Source organism: Vulpes lagopus, chromosome 1, assembly GCF_018345385.1.
Source record: "Vulpes lagopus strain Blue_001 chromosome 1, ASM1834538v1, whole genome shotgun sequence".
Classification (NCBI taxonomy): domain Eukaryota; kingdom Metazoa; phylum Chordata; class Mammalia; order Carnivora; family Canidae; genus Vulpes; species Vulpes lagopus.
In genome coordinates this window covers 10,136,825-10,152,695 of record NC_054824.1, presented here as the reverse complement: position 1 = coordinate 10,152,695, position 15,871 = coordinate 10,136,825, and the positions used below count along the sequence as shown (strand labels likewise).

The 15,871-nt window shown below is 47.8% G+C and overlaps 1 protein-coding gene across 1 annotated transcript in view; it reads right to left on the bottom strand.

Annotated features, from left to right (window-relative positions):
* Window positions 1-15,150, bottom strand: part of LOC121496374 (prolyl endopeptidase) — a 117,554-nt gene extending 102,404 nt beyond the window's left edge. Inside the window, exons 1-2 of the mRNA XM_041764756.1 lie at window positions 14,818-15,150; window positions 9,492-9,566 (exon numbers count right to left, since the gene is read on the bottom strand). Coding sequence (XP_041620690.1) covers window positions 9,492-9,566; window positions 14,818-14,862 — 120 coding nt within the window. The 5' untranslated portion in view covers window positions 14,863-15,150. The remainder of the gene's footprint in view (window positions 1-9,491; window positions 9,567-14,817) is intronic.
* Between the last annotated feature and the right edge of the window lie 721 nt (window positions 15,151-15,871).

Sequence of the window (15,871 nt, the reverse complement as noted above, 5' to 3'; positions counted from 1 at the left end):
CATGTAACTGGCCACAGGGAAGATATTAGTGTTAAACGTATTCAAGTACTTGAAAGCATTTTGTCAGTGGTCTAGGATCTGCTTTTCTAAAAGGGAGCTTTCCCCTCCCCACAGGGGGCTAGCATCCCAGCCTCTGCTCAAGATGGGGCTCAGCCTCCTTTCAGCACTGATCTCTAGCAGTTCAAAGGTTACGTGGCTTGCCCACCCCCAAATCTTTGGTTCATCTGTGCTAGCATGTCAATTCCATGCCCACAGGGGCCACATCTGCTGGCTTATGACAGTGTATCTGTTCCTTCCCCCAATTTAACCTAATGCTTGCCACAGTGGGGACACAGGTAGAAGGAGGATAGGGGAGGAAAGACAGGGAATGAGGGGGAGGCCAAACACATATGAAGAAGGAAGAGATGATGAAACCAGCAAACCTGTGGCATCTGGGGAAGCCAGCATCCATTCTCCATCTCCAGTGTCCTCCCTTCTCAGCAGACAGGAACTCCAGGTAGCTTCCCGACACTACAGGAGCCAAAGAGGGTCCCTGTGGCTTTTAGCAAAATCTCATTGCCACAGATCAAAGAATGACTGACCACACGTTTGGAGTTTGGCCAGTCAAAATTCCCTCTCCTGGGACAGTCATTAAACAAGGGATGGACAGCTGAATGAAGGAAGATCACTGATGCCATCAGCAGTGCTGGGTGAAAAGTGGAAATTTCTGCCATGGAGCCCTAGAACTATCTGGTTCCTGCCTGTTCCAAGCCTAGCTCTTCACTCCACCCCAAGAGCTGTCCTCATCCTTGCCATAAATTCCCTATTCCCTAAGTTGGCCAGAATCCATTTCTACTGCTTTGCATCAAAACCCTGGTTACAGAAAGCACGAGAAAAAGAGCCAGCAGCACTTAGAAAAGAGGATGGTCTAGTATCAGCAACTTTCTCGTATCTTTTTTTTTTTTTTTTTTTTTAAGGAAGGGGGCAAAAGGGTAGAGAGAAAGAGAGAAAACCCCAAGCTGAGGGTAGAGCCCAACATGAGGCTTGATCCCACGATGCTGATATCATGACCTGAACCAAAATCAAGAGTCAGACGCTTAATCAACTGAGCCACCTATACATCCTGTTTCCTTACACTTTTGATGATTATCCCACCCGCAGATCAAAAGGAAGTTGTTCTCTAATTACATATTTCAACTGTGGATTTATAAGACATATGTACACAAACTATGGTAAGAGTAAACACTTCCAAAGAAAGGAGTGAGATATTTAAGACCTTACAAGTCTTGGAAATTGAGGTAACGTGGTAAAATATTTACCTAAAGCACTTCCTGTTTCCACTCAAGAATGGAAGGCATAGTAGTAATTCCAAATCCAGGTCCCTACACGAAACATTAATGAATGGGTGGAAGGGTGTTTTACAGGCCAGCTTTGCCAGCGGAGATCACAAGGTCCCAATTAAAAGAGGTATACCAAACAGCTTTAAAGTCACCTTTGCCCTTGGTGAACTGTCGATGCCTCAGAACACTGAAACCTCGCTTAGAAGTCACAGTTCCATGGAAAAACCACCAATGAGCAGAATGCATGCACCTCTATCTTAAAAACCTAAGCTTCAAAAGGAAAATCCTGCTGGATGAAAACGAAGAGTCTTTAAGTTTGACACTCTGACCAAAGTTTGACATTCTGACCAAAGACATTCTGACTCTTTGGAGCACTAGAGTCTGAAGCCTCAGTACCTTCAAGGAACAGTGCCCCACACTGCACCATCTTGGTGCAGACCTCTGCTGTGTATGGAAAGTGATTTCTTCCACGTATTTTCTGAGTTAAATGTCATTAAAACCCTGGAAGCTGGGGCATCTGGGTGGCTCAGAGGTTGAGCATCTGCCTTTGGCTCATGGCATGACCTGGGGAGCCTGCTTCTCCCTCTGCCTCTCTCTCTCTTTCTCTCTCTCTCTCTCTGTGTGTGTGTGTGTGTGTCTCATGAATAAATAAATAGAATCTTAAAAAAAAAAAAAAAAAGCAAAACAACCTTGGAAGCCAGATGAACTGCTTATGATTATACTCATTTTATAGATGAATAGAAGGAATCTGGGCTAGGTAGCCTGCCATGGTCATAGCACAAGAAAACGGAAGTATAAGAGCTTTGATTTGTGTGCTCTGACTTCCAGCCTCACTTGGCAAATATTCTCTGCCCCCCCCCCCCACTGCCTCCCAACAGAAGTAACAAGAGGAATGCCTACAAGCTCACGGGATGAAGGAACGACCCACAAAGAGGACATTCACAGTTTGTCCTCAACTATTCAAAGAACACCATAAACTCAAACCAGTCTTTTACACTTTCAATTAATTTCCAGTAAACTTTATCTGCTATCTTTTGGCTCAGAGACACCGAACTACCCCTTCACAGCACTGAAAGTCCTGGAAACAAGTTTCTATCCTGTTCGCTCTGCAGCCTGACGGCACAGTGGCCTGCCGCAGAAGTGCCACCGGACAAATGAATCTTGCTCACCTCGCTCCACGCTAGTTCTCCTCCAGGCTGGCTCTGGTTCCATGCTAGGAAATGCACAGTGTCTCGGGAGATCCAGGCCAGACTGGTACCAGAACAGAGCAGAAACTCCCCACACTACAAGCTTTTAGGGTTAACCTTTAACAGTGAAAACGAAAACACGCAAACAAACAAGAGACCTCACAGTAGGTAGGAAGGATGGCTGAAAGCAGGTGTTGGCCTCCCTAAACTTTGTGCTTCACTGACCTCTGTGACATTAAAATACCGACAGTGAAATTCTAGCCTACTTCGATATCCGAGAGATGACCAGAAGTCCTTTAAGAATTAAATCGGGGATCCCTGGGTGGCTCAGTGGTTAAGCAGCTGCCTTTGGCCCAGGGTGTGGTCCTGGAGTCCAGGGATCGAGTCCCACATCAGGCTCCCTGCATAGAGCCGCCTTCTCTCTCTGCCTGTGTCTCTGCTTGTCTCTGTGTCTCTCATGAATAAAAAAATAAAATCTTAAAAAAAAAAAAAAAAAAAGATTTAAATTGGGGATCATCCTCTTGCTGGCTCAGTGGTTTAGTGCCTGCTTTCGGCCCAGGGCGTGATCCTGGGGTCCCAGGATTGAGCCCCGCATCGGGCTCCCTGCATGGAGCCTGCTTCTCCCTCTGCCTGGGTCTCTGCCTCTCCTCTCTCTCTGTCTCTCTCTCTCTCTCTCTGTGTCTCTCATTAATAAATAAAATCTTAAAAAAAAAAAAAAAATACATCGTGCCTGCCTGGGAAGGAAATAGTGCAAGGACAAGGGAAGAGAAAGGTGGCATGCCCAGGTTTCTCACTCGGAAAGACTAAAGGACCCTGCTCTCCTCCTAGTTCTCGTCGCCCCTTAGCAGCAGGTGCGATGAACTAGCTCTAACTATTCAGCCCAACATGGGAAGGAAGAGCAAATAATGTCCTAGAAAGGGAGACCAATGTTGTCTAGTCCTTTGATCCTCTCTGAAACGATGGTAATTTTATTTCATTTTATCAGAAGGCGTGAATATAAGTAAAAGCAACTCTTCTGTTTCCTTGTTGCTGGTTCTTACTAGGGTTCTTCTCTCAGGATCCACCCAGGAAACGGAGCTGTGGTTACTCTCATTTTGCCCGGGGCAGCTCCCTGGGGGGGGGGGGGGGGCAGGGGAGGGTAGAAAACAAATCAGTCATTACATAAATGCAGCTGATCTGCTACTAGTTACTCCTCTACCCAAGTCCCAGGACACAGTTTCTGTGAAAGTCAGATCTGACAAGTAGTTACAATGAAGTAGCTACCCCTGGAAAGATGGAGATTCTTTTTCTCTGCATCTCCCCTTCAGTAACTCAGTAACAACTTCTGGAATCTGTAACTAAGAAGCTGGGAGTCACAAAAAGCCCAGTAAGACCAAGAGAGGCAAGAGTTGAGAAGGACACTGCTTCTATCTGGACACCCACTGGTGTCCACAACCACCCCCCTCACCCGACACGTGGTCCACGTGCGCAGGGAGGAACCCAGGGGCGGGAAGTTTCTGGATTTGACAAGTGGGCCACGGCTGCCCTCCTGTGGAGGTTGGTGTCCACTGATGGGCCACGTTCCTGGGAGTGGTGACAGAAGATGGGAGGCAGAGGAAGACAGGGCCTTGGGCCTTGATGAGACCTGAAATAACCTCTGAGCAGGGCACCCCCCTCAAGGGGCCGGGACACCAGCGGAGAGGAAGAAAGGGGTCACTTTTGTGACCTTTTTAGGTACGGCTGAGTGTGGGGGTACAGGGTTTGCTGGTTTGCCACCAGAAATGAGAAGGGAATTTGGGAAATTTAGAAAGTTAAAGACAAGGATGCCAGCCACATGCACACTGATGTCAGTGGCTGGACGAGCCTGGTGATCAGACTGGAGGCTCAAGGTGACCTCCGTGTGAAAATCCTGGGGCGCAGAGACAGCTCCGAAACGCCTCCCACGATCTGCGTGGGACACGCTGGAAAAACGCCTGTTGAAAGGGGAGGAGGAGCTGCCTGCCTGTTGGGACCTGCCTATTTAGTCCTCAAATCATTCTTTAGGACTGCAAACCTCCCCTCTCTAGCACCGCATGCTGAAAACGTCCAAGGTGACCCTGGTGGTCCACTGACCCCGGAGAGATTTCACTATGGTTCAGAAGCTTCCAGAGTCATACCTAGGTCCCTGCTTTTAACCCAGAGCTTTCCCTTTATCTGGTCTTTGTTGCGGAGTTCCTCTTTCCGTATGGATCCCCCACAATCGTTTTCCACAAAGGTCACTTTTAAAGTTGTAATCGTTTGGGGCACTGGAATCCTGCATCCTTCTCCCACTTGATACTCTATCACAGGCGAGTCTTCAGGTTACTGAGCAATCTTTACAGCCCAACATTTTAACAGATGTATCTGCGACTTCACGGAGCAGATTCAACATATTCTCTGCAAACATTACACCACTGTTGGAAATTTTTCACTATTGGAAATAACACCCTTTTCGAGATCTCTGTATTTCCAAAGTGGCATTATTACCCTCCCAGGAGGCGTGAAATCTCTTTTGCATTCCCAACTGTTAGCTTTTTGTTGCTATCAGATGGATTAATTTCTCATTATTAATGATATATGAGGGCTAACAGTTTTATATTTGTTTTGTACATATTCACTCTGCTGAATCATTAACTCTAATAAGTTTTCATTTGTTTCCCTTAGGTTTTCTAGACACATGATCATATAATTTACAGTTAATGATAATTTTCTTTACCCCAGATTTTGGTTCATGTTTTATTACACTGGTCAAAGCTCTGTAAACACATAAAAATGGTAGTGATGGAGACATTTCAGCCTAATGTTTCAGCTGTTGTTTTGAATGCGATGTCATCTTGATAAAGCATTGTTATTCCTACTTTATTTCTAGAGGTTCTTTAATTTCTTTTTGATATTAATTGGGATAATTATATAGCTTTATTTAATCCATTTCTATACTAATATTAAACTCTTCTTTAATTCCTGTGATAAATTCTGCTTTCTTTGAAATCTACTAACATGTATTTATGTTTTATACACAGGAAAGATTGGCCCATATACCTACACTGTCCAGTACATAGCCCTAGCCACATGTGACTGCTGAGCACCTGAAGTGGGACTGCTCTGAACTGATATGTGCTGGAAGTGTAAATCCCTCAAAAAAAAGGGAAAATATTTTAATATTATTTTATATTGATTACCTATAGAAATACTTTGAAAAATACTGATTACATAAAATATAGTACTATATAATTAATTCCAGCTGTTTCCTTTTACTTTTTAAAATGTGGCTACTAGAAAAATTGGAATTATATATGCAGCTGGTATTATATATCTACTGGGCAGCCCTGGCGTGTTTCTTCTTTATTCCTCTTTATATTTTTCCTCAAGTATTCATATCAAGGTTGGATTTACTTCAGAGAATCAAGTGAGTTGTGCAGGATCTTCTACAATCTGGAACATTTGCTATAAAATGGGATTACATGGGCCTTGACAGCTTGAAAGGATCCATCTAGATTCAACGCCCTCCTACCCTGGATTTTGAGCGTTTTTTAAGCTACAGATCTGCTCGACTATTCTGTTATAAAGGATAAAGCCTTAAATGCCAGGTACTGTCAAAAATGGGCAACTCATATTAAATACTAGATTAAATCAAAGACCTACTGATAGCATTTCAGATTTTAGTATAAAAGAGCTACAAATGTTCCTCCGCTTCTGACTGGTTTTTATTGAAAAGCAGCTTTTTCTTTGTTTTGGAGGCTCTGTGACGATACTCTTCTTTCTTTACACCAAGGTATGACTAATACATCTTTGTGCGTGTGTGTATAGCTATGAGCAGAAAATGATCATGCTGCTCTTCTGCTCACTGGAAAAGCTCACCCTACCTTTTCAGTCTGAGACCAAAATTTAACTCCTCAGAAACCGGATGGTATACTAGCCTTTGTCAATACCAAACCTGTTTAGAGAGGAGTGAGAAGGGTGTGTAGGAAGACTGCAGAGGGGAGGCAAAAGCTGCAAAGCCCCTCTGACACCTGAGCAAAGCTGTCTGCACAGGTCAGCCTGGGCACGGGGGTCAGCCCATGGTCCTCGCAGAAGGACCACAAAGTCCCATGGCAAGCACAGGCATGAATATATTCCTACACCTTGCATTCCCAAAGCTGTAATGCTCAGTCTTTTTAAATTATTATTTTAATATAAGGTTGATAACCACCTGGGGTACCTGGACGCCACTCCTGGCTCCACGCTGACTAGCTGAATGACCTTGGCCATGTTACTTAATCATTCAGTAACTCAATTTCTTCATCTGTAAAATGGGGACTATAAAAAGATCTTAGGCTTTGAGAATTAAATGATATAGGGCATACAAAGCTACCAATGAAGTGCCTGCCACACAGTCAGCATCCAATAAATGTATTCCATGGAAATAATAGCGTATACTCATTAGCTTCTATCAAACGTGGACTATAAGATCACTAGCAAGGTTTCATCTACTAATAAGTGGCGTGTCAACCATGGGAGCAGCTAGTATCAATTAAGGAACAGCAAAGACTATGTTCATCAACATACAAACCAAAACTGGGTCATTCTGACATTGCCAAATCCCTCAATCACCAGCAAAACTTGAAGAAATCCAGGTTGTACCCAATACCTCAAAGTGATCATCACAGAGGCAGTTCTTGGGGACAGTTTTCTAAGAGATGCACAGGACATTCGCTCCCTTCCCTGGTGCTTCCCATCCACTGTAAGTCATGCAGCTGCCTGTGACTCTCCATTTTCAGGCTCAATCCCGGTCTCAGCTCAAGCCAATGCTGAGTGATCAAGTCATCTGTGGCAGGGTCGAGGTGTGGAGGCAGCCCCACATCTGCTCCCCGTGCCTCCTAGCCTTCACTGCAGAGCTAGAGCCATCACCCTCTTCTAAAGCTCATCATCTGTTTCTCATTTTGGAATAGCTACCCATTCATCTCTATAACCAACGCTACATGAAAACCCAAACACCAGTCATTCTTACCCACCTTTGTCTTTCTTGAAAGGAGTCAGGAAAGGTAAGCAAGAAGGATTATAAGCATTAGGGAAAACCATTAGGAAAAACCTCAAAGTGGTGATGTGCTTACATCAAAGACAAAAGGCAAGAGCTTCTGTAGCGAGCAAAAAAGGACAGGCATGTTAGGAAGAATGGGAGAGGGGGGCAGAAAGGAAAGCAGGTACTGGTGCACGGGCACCAAGGAGGAAGAAAGAGACGATGTGGGATTTACTCAGTAGGAACCATCTCTTCCTGCCTTGACTTTCTCCTCTTTCACAGAGCATCAGGCCTGGCTAAGCCCTTTGGTCCATTCCTTTCCTCAGCAAGCTCTTTCCCAAGGATGAGAAGGTGGTGGAATCTGTTCCCCCACAGACCAACCAGGGGGTGGCGATGGGCAAGGGGCGAATCCCAACCCCGCTAACCAGGTCCACATCAGAAGGGAGCACTTTCCTGGCAAATGTGAACTGCCTTGGGAATCTGAGTTCAGTTCTGAACTGTATTTATGGTGGCAAGGCACCACAAGACACAGGAGGAGCTAAGACCCAGGCTTTTTGGAGGCTGGCCTGGAAAACCACCCGGGGTGTATTTAACAGTGCTTTTCAAAAAATGAGAAATATACTCTGGGATTGTGAAGAAGCTCACATAAATTTCTGGAAGAGGGAGCATATTAGAAATAGTATACATATTCCCATGTACTAAGTAATATGTATATATGATTATAAATAGGAGTCAAGGAACTTGAGATGGATTGGAGAAACATGATCCCCTCGCCCAAACTTATTTACCACAAACAGTATATGTAGGGATGAGTCCCATCTGACAAGTCTCGGGCACGCCAAGGAGAACAGAATATCTGTAGGAGACAGCACTCAGGGGCAACTTCATTAATGAAGAGATTTCAGCTCAAAATACTCTATGTTTGGGGGCACCTGGGTAGCTCAGCCAGTTAAGTAGCTCAGGTCAAGATCTCAGTGTCCTGAGATCAAGCCCCTCATTGGGCTCCACACTCAGAGGGGAGTCTGCTTGAGGATTGTCTCTCTCCCTCTCCCTCCATCCCTCCCCCAACTCATGCACTCTTCCTCTCTAAAATAAATAAATCTTTTTAAAGAAACACTATGTGTTTCTCCAAAGCAATAGGAAAGCTTGTATTTTTTGGATAGAACAGAAAGTTCTTCCCCTTACCCCCTTATTTCCATGAAATGTAAGAGTGTTCTTATATTTACAATTTGGTGTTTGTTTTTGTTGTTGCTGCATTAAAATCAATAAGTAATCCAAGACCAGCACTCAGTTTTCAAGACCTGATATTTGTTCAATATAAAGTTGACCCTTGAACAACACAGGTTTGAACTGTGGGTCCACTTAATATATGAGTTTTTTATGGTACAGGACCATAAAAGAGTATTTTCTCTTCCTTGTGATTCTCTTAGTACCATTTTCTTTTCTCTAGCTTCCTTCAAGAATACAAAATACAATACATAGAACATATAAAATGTCTGTTGACTGCTCATGTTATTAGTATGGTTTCTGGTCAACAGACTGGTAGTAGTTTACTTTTCAGAGTCAAAAGTTATACTTGGATTTTCAGCTGCATGAGGGGTCAATGCTCCTAGCCCCCAGGTTGTTCAAGGGCCAACTTTATAGGATTTCTTTTTCCTTCAGAAAAAATGTTTAAGGCAATCTTTCCTTCACATTAAGTTCTCATTTTTACTTGATAAAAATCAGTCTTCTTTCTTTCTCATATTTTCATTTCAAATACCTGGTTCATCAGTGTCACCATAAACATTACTGCAAACATGTTCTTTATTTTCTCCAGGACTAAAATGCTTTCATCTTTCTCCCATGAATCATTCGACAAAAAGTGGTAGCACCAACACGTACATTCAGAAAACACGGGAAGATACCAGGAAGGAAAAGTCATAGCTACCGGTGTCTAGGGTTTGCTGCAAGGAACTGAGACCATCTTATCTTTAACTTATGAGCCCCGATTACCTTTGTCTGCTCGCTGTCTGGGTCTTCAAGCCAAGCATAAGGGTCATAAATTTTATGTCCATGATAATCCTGTACCTGCAAAAAGACAAAATGCGGTATTGGACAATTAGTGTCTAACCTCCCCCACCCTCAAGTAAATTAGTAATTCCTGAATGTAATAGAGAAAAACAGGAGAAGGACAGGCAAAAATACCCCAATTGGCTCACTGGCAATGTGTCTGCCCAAATTACCACATGAACCAAAGCTGGCAGGTTCTCAAAGGTGTCAAGCCACCCGTCATGAAAAGAATGTTTTAGCTGGAGAGGGAAGAAAGATGAAAGGTCAGAATAGGGAATTGCTCTGTCTGTACAACACAAAACAAAGGCCTGCTGCTGTGCTAAAGAAACTTGAAAATGTGTGGTCAGTGGCAAAGCACAGAATCACACAATGCAGCCGAGACCAAGAAGGGCATGTTTGTGAAGCAACTATCACACACGTGCTTAGTGGCTTATTTTCTGTTCCCACTAAGCTTGCTAATGATTAGAAAATCTCCCTACGTATATAATACAATAGGTTTTGCCTTTAAGTCTAAACTGCCAAAAAGCAAGTTACCAACGTGCAGTATAATGGTTCCAGTTCATATCAGCTAAAAAGAAGCTGACTTAAGCACAAGAAGATTTCTAAAACCGAGGCCTTTCTTCCCTTTTGTGTATTGTTATGAAATGCTTACCAAAAAAAAGAGGCACAAAGGCATCACCCATTCAGACTAGCCTGATATTTGAAAAAAAGACAACTGCTTAGTGTGGGTAGGGTTGGGCTGAGGGGAAGTCTTCAGGAGCTCCCCATCGAAGGGACCATCAGAAACGCCTCCAGGCTTCTGAGAAGCCCAAATCCTGGGCCTGGCCTCAGAAACTGAGCGAGGCCCCTGGAGTGGCTGGGAGTCACCCCCCCCCCCCCACCCAGGTGACCAAACCCTTAGGAAACTTCCTCTCCGATTTCCTACTATCCTGATAAATCCAACTGAAACCACATGGCCAACATCTTTCCAGTAAACCTCTCTGAACGACTCCAACATTCCAGTTACAGCTTCTCAGAGAAGGTCTATGGGAACAATACCAGGAGCTCAGATGAATTTTTAACCTGTCTCTTTGCTCTATGATGTCAGAAGGTAAGGGCTCTTCCCTAACGCAGGCAAACCGCCTCCCGGAAAAGGAAAAGCTGCTGTTTCTACCGCTGGTCACAGTTCCAGGTGGCTGCTGGCCAGGTGAGAAGAATCTCCTGGTGCGGAAAACCCCAGGCTCTCCTTGCACCCCGTCAGGTGCCAGGTGAGAGAACACCTGGAGGAATGCATACCTGGAATAACGGGCAGTTAAGGCAGAGAGCTCAGAAACCCTTCTCATTAAACAACTGACAGATGCAAGGGATGTAAACACCGGACCAGAATCTCTCCGGATGAGTTTTCACAAAATTCCCAATTTCCACCCTTTACAGAAAAACCTCTCTCAATTGTTGCTGATTGTTCCCACTGAACGAAGACTTTTTATCTTTTCTGCTTCCCTGCAAGGCTTTCACATTTTACACACCTCGGAGTGGTTTTGAATATGCTTAAAATAACCACCTTTTTTCCTCTGACAATAAGAAATCAGAAAAATTTTAACGTTGCAAAGGATCTTGCAATCCAACGTTTGCAGGAGCGGAGCGTGAGGGCAGGCACAGGACGGCAACATGCCCAGGGCCACACCGAGTTCAAAACCAGGGCTGGGACGGAAAGCAAACCGCCGACGGCTTTTCCCCAAATAGTCCTTGGAGATGATACACCGGACGCTTTAAAAATGTTCCTCGATTATGATGTTACTAAAACTCAGACGTATCCATAAACTTGTCGTCAGAAAGCAGAAAACATTAATAGGAAATCATGCCACTTTTGCCTAAGACTAGACCCAAAGCGGTGAACATCTGCTGAATATCCACACGGTTGCCCCTAGTGTTTTAAAGTCACCTTGTAAGAAGGTGGATGATCTTCCTTTTTTTTTTTTTTTTTTTTACAGATTATGGAATGCACTTCGCAGGGTCAGCAAGAGTAAAGGCCAACAATTTACCATTCACTTGGAGACCACTGTGAACTAAGCAGATGTCAGCCCCAGATTTCAGCCCCCCTATCTCACTGGGAGGCTCTTTCGAACTCATTTTCCAGGTGAGGAAACTGAGATCAGAGGGTTAATAAGCAGAACTGTGACCCTCTACGAGCCCAAGCCTGTGGGCTCAACCTTGTGCTAATGAACCCGGCCAGGTGTAAACTGGCAGGTCCACACCTGGACCCTGACTCAGAACCCGCTGGTGCCTCCTGAACGGTGTTCACCTCTGAGGAAACAACCCCAATTTTCCTGGTACCAGCATGACCATCTCTAGCAGATTGAGGTCAGTTATTCAGCAGACATTTTTAAGTGGGGTAGGAAACGGATTCTCTCCAGGACACTCCCAGGAGCCAAGCGCCACCACCCTCCTCCTCTGCCCCACTACTTCATCTTCTACAAGACCATCCCCTACAATGTGGGGTGGTCTTCTAGCCACATCCCCGGAACTCCAGCGGTGCAGTGTCGATCTGATCTGATCTAAGCTTGCCAGTCATTCCTCACCTCCCCAAAAGACTTTAAAAATAGAGCCCTCATAAGGCACTGTTACTATTCAATATTTTACTTGTGCTATTCAATAGCTTACCTGCTGATTGCAGGATAAATTGCAGAGTCCTACACACAGCGGGCAGACCCATCAAATATGACCTCCCCCCTCCCTGCCTTTTTTTTTTTTTTTTCCCCTTTCCGGGCCCGATTTGAGCTTATCCACCCATGGATGGTCACAATGGCCTTCCTGCCATCCTACAAACAAGTGCAAGTCCACAACTGTCCAGCCCTACATAACTATGATTTATTTTAGTCACATAGCCAGGAATGTCCTTTCTACCTTATCCAACTGGCCAACTTCCAAGCTCAATTCACATATGATCTCTTCCCCCTGATGGAAATTAATCCCATTCTCCTCTGTGTTCTCCACTCACCCTACACACTCTTCTAACCCCTGTAGCAGGCCTGAATTTCCTGACAGCAACACACCGGGGAGATGGACAATGGCATTACACTGGCAGTGGCGTGGTTTCCAAATTTCTGCTCATTAGGGCAGAAATCCAGCAAAAACGGTTGCATACTCCAACCCCATGGCTCTGCAGAAGACCACCTGGTGATATATGGCTGAGAGATGTTCCAGTGACAGAGAGCCGCAGCCCTCTCTAGCACCTGGTGGAGAGAGAGACAAACCCGTGCAAGAAATTAAGGCTACAGTTTGAGTAAATGCGTAAGTCTAGCCTAAGGCTTAGTAATCAGGACTCTGTCAGAGGGAGAAGATACCCCATGCAGGCTCTCAGGGCTGGGATAAGTACACCCTGGGATCCACAGCAGGGTCCAAGCTGGACCAGAGCTACATCCCCTTGGCCACTGAGGCTTAGGGTTTTCATGAGTTCTCTGGTGAGAAGAAACTGGAGAGTATTAAAATCCATGGTGCCTTTCGAGTTAATTGTTCATTACCATTCTGAGTTCATTGTTCATAATCTTTTTGGTGTCTTTATAAAATCCTCACTTAACCCTTTCTAAAACTGCAGGATTTTGGTAACCCAAACGGGGAAAAACCAGGCAAGAAGCAATCCCTACTAAAAACAACACAAACCTAAAGGGACACTTATCAAGCCACGGAGTAGACAGTTCTTTCTATTTTTATCTATCCTGAAAACTCAAAGATCCTGAAGAACCCAACTGAGATATTCACATGTCTTCCGATTACTAAAGTCTGGCACACTGCAGGGCTAGACTGTCATGTGAATAAATGAATGGTGATATTCTTACTGCAAACGTAAGTCCCAGGCCCTGTGGCTAGCCCAGCCGGCACTAATATTTCATATATGAGAAAGAAGACCTATAACAGGTACATGATCTCCCTGGTGGCATCCAGCGACTGAGTAACAAAACCAGAACTAGCACTCAGGTCCTCTTACTTGGTCTGCCCCCCCCCCCCCCACTTTTCCACTCCAGCAGGATCAGTTTACTCCCATACACAAAGGAAACACAGGAATAGAGCTTCTTGGGCCGTTAGAGTAAATTTAATAAGCGAGCAGCTGAAGAGACTGAGAGAACATGGTGACCAGATGGCCACTGGTCACAGAAACCAGGAATGCACAGTGCCACTTGGAAGTCTTAACTTGAAACAACATGTCCTTTACTCTAAGGCCTCAGCACCTTGTAACCCCAAGTGAAATGCTGCTGTCAAGTACACACTTCCTGGCTGGCATACACGGGTCAGAGTAAGCAAGGGGGGGAAAAAAAAAAAAAAAAAAAAACTCGATGTATAGATGCAAACATTTTTTTTTTTTAAATCCTGATTCTATTTTAAGGAATCTGAGAAATTTGGCTATTCCTAAGAGAATCATGCCCACAACGCTTGGATTCACTCCAGTTCCTAAGATGCCAAATTAATTTTTACACACACACACACACACACACACACACAGGGTGTTTGCCCAGATTTCCACCCACTAGATCTCAACAGTTACCCTGAGCTCATCTACAGCTTATGTAAATGACGGCTAACCCCTCCACTAAGCAAAAACAAACTCCTCCCCCCCCCCCCCCCAAAAAAAAAAAAAAAAGGCCATCCCCTCTCCCTTCTTCCCAAGGGCCTCCTCTCGCCCTGCTTCAACTCCTTTTCCACTGTGGGAAAACTTGGGTGGGCCGTGCAACCCTCGGGGTGGCGGCTCCGTGCTGGGTCTGCGCATCCCGGGCGCATCCAGGGCGCCCCCCGCGCCCCCGGCGACCCCGGCGACCCCGGGCCTGGGGCCGGGCAGGCGGCGCCACGCGCCTTCTAAAATCGAATGAATGAACTTCCACCCGTTAAGGATTTTCAATGCGGAAGTTTAAAAAGTTTGCTTTTGTTTTTCGGGGCCATCCTCATCCGCCGCCCCCAGCGCGCGCGCGCACTTTCTCCCCCCACCGCGGTCCAGCAGGAGCCTCCTCGGGTCCGAGAGCCGGGACGCGAGCGGCCCCCCCACCCGCAGACCGCCCCTTCCTCCCTGGCCGGGTGCCCTTGACCCCATTGATTGGGGGGGGTTGGGGGGGGAGGAGGAGGAGGAGGCGGCCCTGCGGCGGCTGCAGGGTCGGCCGGCAGCGCCCCCGGCCCGTTTTTTTGCAAACAAAGGCCGAGGGGGAGGGGCGGGAGGGGCGCGCGGGGGGCGGGGGGCGCGGGGGCGCGGGGCTGCGGGCGGCACCTGCGGGGGCGGGGGCGGGCGCGGGCTGGGGGTACTCACGGCGGTCTCGTCGCGGTACACGTCGGGGTACTGGAAGGACAGCATGGCCGGGGCGGGGGGCGCGGGGCGCGGGGCGCGGGCTGCGGGCTGCGGGCTGCAGGCAGGGGCGGCGGCGGCGGCGGCGGCTCTCGGCCACGGCTCCCACGACCCGACCGGCGGCGCGGGCGGCGAGGACGTGCTGGAAGCAGGAAGCCGCTGCCGGCGAGCCCGGGAGCCCCTCCCCGGCGGGCGGGCCCAGCGGCGGCGGCGGCGGCAAGAGGGAGCGGGCGGCGCCGTGCGTGCGGCGGGCCAGGCGCACAGCTCCCTCTGCAGGAGCGCCCGCCCCGCAGCCCCGCAGCCCCGCCGCCCCGCAGCCCCGCCGCCCCGCAGCCCCGCAGCCCCGCAGCCCCGCAGCCCCGCCGCCCCGCAGCCCCGCAGCCCCGCAGCCCCGCCGCCGCCCCGCAGCCCCGCAGCCCCGCAGCCCCGCAGCCCCGCCGGACGCGCACCCCGCGGTCGGGCACAGCAGAGCGCACGTCCCCCCGCGCCCCGGGGCCCCCCGCCCCCCCCCGCCTGCTTCTGAATCGCGCCCCCCTGCACCGCCCCATCCTCGGGTCCCCGGGCGCCGTGGGGGCCGCACCGAGAGGCCTCCCCCCACCCCCCCGCAGGGCTCAAGAGCTCAGGGCTCAGGGGGGGGGCGGCCACTCCGGACTTGGAAAGGGTCGTGCACGGTGACATCGCGAAGGAAGCACGTCCCCCTGAACTCCAACACCCCTAGTGGGCGCTGGGTGCTTGGGCATCCACGTGATGGGGGCCTTGTGCTTCCAGGAGGTGGTGGCAGGACAATGGGCCAGCCCTGCTCCGCTTGGGGGGGGGGGGCTCAGGTGGGGAGCAGCATCTAGGGCCTTTGGATCATCCGGCCAATCCCTCACTTCCGTCCCTGTCCATGCTGTCCTTGCGTTTGTTCTTGTTCGTTGAGCACCTACTGTCATCCCTGCAGGGGAGAAAGGAGCAGCCAAGGTGCTTGACCTCAAAGTCATCATGACGCTCTAATAGTTCTCTTTCTCCATCCTTGGGC